General features: G+C 39.8%; 1 protein-coding gene across 2 annotated transcripts; it reads left to right on the top strand.

Moving 5' to 3' along the window:
* Window positions 1–256: 256 nt before the first annotated feature.
* LOC114560511 (E3 ubiquitin-protein ligase TRIM21-like) lies at window positions 257–5,334 on the top strand. 2 transcript variants are annotated; one of them, XM_028585941.1, is made up of 2 exons: window positions 257–548; window positions 3,589–5,334. In XM_028585941.1, the coding sequence occupies exon 2, from the start codon at window positions 3,591–3,593 to the stop codon at window positions 5,235–5,237; it is 1,647 nt and encodes a 548-aa protein (XP_028441742.1). In that variant the 5' UTR covers window positions 257–548; window positions 3,589–3,590; the 3' UTR covers window positions 5,238–5,334. The 2 variants fall into 2 exon arrangements, with proteins under 2 accessions (XP_028441742.1, XP_028441741.1); XM_028585940.1 differs by having other exon boundaries at window positions 3,582–5,334.
* Window positions 5,335–6,351: the final 1,017 nt, after the last annotated feature.

Genomic DNA, 6,351 nt, shown 5'->3' with positions numbered 1-6,351 from the left:
CTGCTGCTGGCTACAGGTTAGCAATCAAACACAACAAAGGTTGTCACTTGAATGGCGTTTTGAGCTAACAGTAGCAATCAAACAATCATAGATAGCTACAATGTTTTTGAAATGATTACCATCTTCTGTTATTGTATGTAAAGAGAAACATTTATTATTTTATAGATTTCACAAATTTCAGTAAGACACGTTATGCTGTAAACCGTTTAAATCTGAGCATGCCCAACTCACATCTGCACTCGACTGAAGACACGGTTCCAGGGAAGACAGGGAAAAAAGATTGTTTTGGTACGTGTCTTACCTACTGCATCTTTAACTTCAGCAAATGATCTGAATAATTCCTCCCTCTTGGCGACGGGCCACTGAGAGGTGGAGCAACACTGAAAGAGGAGAGCTGCAATGTCACATTTCCTGAACTGAAAGGGATAAATTGTCAGAGCGACAGCAGAGCAGTCAAGACAAGTCTCTCTGTTTCTCTCTAAAGAAACATTCCACTGAATCCAGCAGCTTTTTCTCAACAACAGCAGCAGCATCTCTGCCAAACACTGGTGAGTACGCTGCCCTACAGAGACACAATGCACTCACTAAATATGTGGTCAAAGTTTAGTTCAAACCAGAATCTGACTGTTTTACATTTGTTTGACCATTTAAAGAATAGTATACAACAGAAATGTGTCATTTTAGAAAACATGTACATTGAGCTAGAAATACAAAAGAGAGGTAAAAACCAAACCACAGTGACTGAACTCTGGCTAGTTAAGGTTAGACAGAATAAAGGGACAGCTAGCATTAGCTTAAGCTAATTTACAGGCCGGTTTCATGTATGAACTCAAAACCTCAGCTCTACTCAGACAGGAAGGTACACTCATGACAAATGTATAACTGGAGGTCCATCGGTGGCCATGGGGGTTGTGGAGAGAAATTAAATTATATATAATTTTCTGCAGTCCAGAGTAGTTGTTTATTTCTGCACATTTAAGGTGTCTGATTCTCAGCTCAGTTTCTCTCTCTCTCTCTCTCTCTCTCTCTCTCTCTGAACTTGCTGCTGACTCTCTGACACTGAAAGCCTTTGGACAGAGAAGGACATGTTTGTTTTGCTCTGCTCCTTCAGAATATGTAATCTGAAACAACACCCTACACTGCAGACCAGTCAAACTGGTTTCCCAACATGTTTTCACATGTTGGTACAGGCCGTTGTTGTTACTGGGACAAGCAATTAATGCCAGTCCAAATAACCTCTGGGGAAATATGGTTATCCTACATTCAAGTACTATGGCAGACCTGCACAAACACCATATTTATCAGGTTAAAGACATTACACAAATGTCTGATGTCAATCACTCATATTGTTCTCTTTTCCAACCTTCTTAGTCACTTTCCTCTCTTCTCTCTCTCATGTTTTGTTTCTTTGTTTCGTCTTATTACATCTCTTTGCTTTCCATAAATGTGTGTGAGTGAGAATTTTTGTACTCTAGTGATCCATTTTGTAAGTCTGATCAGGACCATTTCCTCTCATGATTTCAAGGAACACGCCGACTTATTGGGACTTTAGCTTATTCACCGTATCCCCCAGAGTTAGACAAGTCCATACATACCCTTCTCATCTCCGTGCGTGTCGTAACTGTCTGACTCACCCACCGCTAGCCTAGCTTAACACAGATCCTGGAGGTATGCATACTGGGAACTATATCCTCAGAAGGCGAAGCACTGCTACTTGGGTGGAGTGATTAGCCCAACACCTGAAAAGCACCGTTGTTACTCTCTGCTCCTCACCAGGGCGCTTTTTTACTATTCGAATTATATTCGAATTTCGGCATTTGTTCCAACAGCCCTAATATGTATGGACTTATCTAGCTCCGGGGGATATGGTGAATAAGCTAAAGTCCCAATAAGTTGGCGTGTTTCTTTAAGAACAGGTTAAAAAAAAGGTCTTGGCAGGTGATTTTATTCAGTCAGGATCAAGGGGGTAAGCTTCGCTTTAGAGCTCGAGCCATCTATGGCGCCATTTTGTTGCTACAAAGCCATCACCTCCTGTTAGCATTGACCGCCATTTTTTTTTTACGTCACTTGACTGCAAATAACTTTACATCTGAAGCGTTTAAAGACTCTATTTGTCCGTTGTTTAGTTCCAAAGAAACACGACAATGTATAAAAGGCTTCATTACCTTGTATCTCACGTTATGGCTCCGTAGCAGACGTTTTTGTAAAAATAGGCTAACAATTGTGTCGCTTAGTAGAGGAATTACCGTATTGTACAGGATAAGCTTGCAGGCAGTTTCGACTTACATGAGCTGTTTAGGTTTAATTACTAATGTTAACTAGCATGTTAGTTAGCAATAATTAGCCTGTGCCTATGTTATCTCCTTACATATACCTACACTCTCCTTCTCTGTAAGATTGGGAATGATTGAGATTTCTCTTGGCACAGCTACCAGAAGACTTCACACTTTCAGACACGTTGCTCACGTCACATTCTCTCAGTTGGAGGCTGCGCAGTAAAGCTGGCCATCACCGGAAAAGTGCTTCTAATAGCCTTCACTGGTCTCCGTCCAGAGCAACGGGGTCTATTGGTCCATTATATACTGTCTATGGTCAGGATTCATTTGGTTTGTTTAGTTTGTTATTGCAATACTCATTTCAGCCACAAGAGGCTAAAGAGCCCCATGTTCTAAATAGGAGTAAAATGGCAAATTAGGAATGATAAAAACAAATGTCTAGCCAAAAGAGAGACATGACAGTGATACATAACTTGCTAACACACAATATATTTACATAGTGTTTAGATTACATGGAGAAATTAAAACTCACCTATTTAGAACATGCGCTTCTTGTGGCAGAAATTAATATTGCAACAAACACAAAAATGAACTTGAGAAAAATAAATTTACCTGCAAACATTTTTAGTCATCTATTTGACAGAGGGGATTTTTTTTTGAGGAACATAAGTTTCCTGGTAAAACCTTTGTCACCTGTTAGTCATAAGCACAGGAGAGAACATGTAAAGCAGACTTTGAAAATAGATCATTCATCACTTGCCTCTAAGAGCTTCCATATTAGTGTTTGCTAATGTATTAATTATATTTAGGCTCAAGAATATAATATTTTTCAAGTACATTTTTGAGAAATTGTGTTTTTTCAGCAAGCAATCAAAGTACTTTTTGTAACGAAGATCAATCAAAGTACTTTTTGTAACGAAGATCAATCAAAGTACTTTTTGAAACGAAGATCTCCATGTTATAATTTATATATATATATAGTTGGTGATTTCATAGAAATATGACCACTGAACTGCACATGTGAGTTCTTTTTCACTTGCAGCAAATTCAGTTTGATTTTATGAATATATAACATACATATATATATATATATATATATATATATATATACACAGTATATACATATATATGTATACATACACATATATACATGTACACACATATACATATATATATATATATATATATATATATATATATATATATATATATATATATATATATATATAAATATATATATATAAATAATAATCAAAAGATATGTAATAACATTTTTTCTTTTTTTTTTACACTTTCTGTCCTCAGTGTCTAGATATGTCTGCTGCCAGCTGTCTGCTGACTGAAGATCAGTTTCTGTGCTCCATCTGTCTGGATGTGTTCACTGATCCAGTCACCATACCATGTGGACACAACTTCTGTAAAACCTGCATCACTCAACACTGGAATATTAATGTCCCGTTTCAGTGTCCCAACTGTAATAAGGTTTTCAGAACCAGACCTGAGCTGCGTGTCAATACTTTCATCTCTGAGATGGCTGCTCAGTTCAGACAGTCAGCTCAGCAGAAAGCCAGCAGCAGCAGCAGCTCAGAGCAACAAGTGTCCAAACCAGGAGAAGTTCCCTGTGACGTCTGCACTGGAACCAAACTGATGGCCGTGAAGTCCTGCCTGGTGTGTCTGGTCTCCTTCTGTGAGACTCACCTGGAGCCTCATCTGACAGTTTCACGTCTGAAAAGACATCATCTGATCGACCCTGTGGAGAACCTGGAAGGCAGGATGTGTACGAAGCACGATAAACTGCTGGAGCTGTTCTGTAAGACCGACCAGACGTGTGTCTGCATGCTCTGCACCTACTCAGACCACAAGACACATGATGTTGTTCCTCTGAAAGAAAAATATGTGGGAATAAAGGCCAAGCTGGGAAAGACAGAGGCTGAAATTCAGCAGATGATCCAGAAGAGACAACTGAAGATTCAGGAGATCAAACACTCAGTGGAGCTCAGTGAGGAAGATGCAGACAGAGAGATAGCAGATGGTGTTCAGGTCTTCACCGCTCTGAAGGAGTCTGTTGAGAGAAGCCAGGCCGAGCTCATCGACACGATCAAAGAGAAGCAGAGAAAGATGGAGAAACAGGCTGAAGGCTTCATCAAGGAGCTGGAACAGGAAATCTCTGAGCTGAAGAAGAGAAGCGCTGAGGTGGAGCAGCTCTCACAGTCTGAAGACCACTTCCACGTCCTCCAGAGCTTCACGTCCCTGAACGCTGCTCCACCTACTAAGGACTGGACACAAGTCAGCGTCCGTCCACCTTCATATGAGGGGACTGTGCTAAGAGCAGTTAATCCTCTGGAGAAGAAGCTCAGTAAACAGATGAAGAAGCTGATGGATGTTGAGCTGAAGAGGGTCCAGCAGTATGCAGTGGATGTGACTCTTGATTCTGATACAGCACATCCAAAACTCATCCTGTCCGATGACAGAAAACAAGTTAAACATGGTGATGTAAAGAAGAATCTTCCAAACAATCCAGAGAGATTTGATACTTGTCCTTGTGTCATAGCAAAGCAGAGATTCTATTCAGGAAGATTTTACTATGAGGTTCAAGTTAAAGGGAAGACCAAGTGGGATTTAGGAGTGGCCAGAGAGTCGATCAGTAGGAAGGGGAAAGTCACACTGACTCCTCAGAATGGTTACTGGACGATATGTTTGATGAATGAAAATGAGTTTGAAGCTTGTGCTGAAACTCTAGTTGATCTCTCTCTGAAGTCTCGTCCTGAGAAGGTGGGGGTGTTTGTGGATTATGAGGAGGGTCTGGTCTCCTTTTATGACATTAATGCTGCAGCTCTCATCTACTCCTTTACTGGCTGCTCCTTCACAGAGAAACTCTACCCATACTTCAGTCCCTGTACAAACAATGGTGGTAAAAACTCTGCCCCTCTGATCATTTCTTCTATTAATCACACCAAGTAGAACAACCATCTGATTTTCTACAGAAAAATTCACTTTCATTTAATGTAAAAAAAAACTAACACATGGTGATATACATGGTTGATTTTTCAGATTCTGATCAATGTGTTTTTTTTCAGTTTTTCTGATGCATCAAGTTACAATACACAGATTTTATGACACAGATTGATTTGAAGGGTTTTAAGGTTTTACATTTCAGATTAAAAAACACATTAAGGGATCTTTGTCTGGCATCTTTTCAGGGTTAAATAATTATTAATTCATATTGGTATACAATTGTTGGAACATCAACAAAATTTTATCCTAAAACCTTCAGCTGCAATGGTTTCAAACATCAGTTCATAATATGATCCATTGTTTAGCTTCAGCTACCAAAATTATGAAGCAGTTAAAATTTTACGCTCCAATGTGAGCAACCATATAAAGAACCGCTTACATATTATTACATCAATAACAATTATACTTGCATATTAATACATCAATAACATTTTAATCAGGACAGACTTCGTTTGCAGATATGCAAAATATTTATTGTACAACTGTTTAATGAAATGTACAAAGTGCAGGAGAAAGAGACCAGAGAACAGACCGAAGAGTCAACGGAGCAGTCAGCCGGGAGAAACACGATGACCATAGGCGGCAGGGGAGGAGGAGGGTTGAGTGCATTTCCTGAAACGACAGCTGACAGCACAGGGAGAGAACAGATTTAAAGCAGAGTTGCAGTGCTGTGATTGGCCCTTGAATTTCGTGGCCAAGTCTGATTGGTTTTCCTTAAAGTATTGCTTCTAAACAGCTGATTTAGTGCACATCTCAATAACTAGTCTTGCATTGCCAGACCTTCCTCCATAGCGCTGTGGAGGAGGATAATGGGAGAAAAACGTGCTCTGGTTTCTTGGCATTTCTTTAAACCAATCACAATCATCATGTGTGGCGCCAAGCTCCACAAGGTACCGCTGCAAAATAGTCTCAGGAAGGAACTTGTTTTTGGTGGAATGTGTAAAAGTTGTTTTAGTCGTGCAACAGAAAACTCTAGCTAGACTAGCTGTCTGGATTTACCCTGCAGAGATCTGAGGATCAGTTAACCATAGTAGAGGATGGATACCCGAACAGAGCCCGT

The sequence above is a fragment of the Perca flavescens genome, chromosome 8 (genome assembly GCF_004354835.1).
Source record: "Perca flavescens isolate YP-PL-M2 chromosome 8, PFLA_1.0, whole genome shotgun sequence".
NCBI lineage: Eukaryota > Metazoa > Chordata > Actinopteri > Perciformes > Percidae > Perca > Perca flavescens.
The sequence above is the reverse complement of the archived record's forward strand: the minus strand, read 5'-3'. Positions and strand labels throughout refer to the sequence as shown.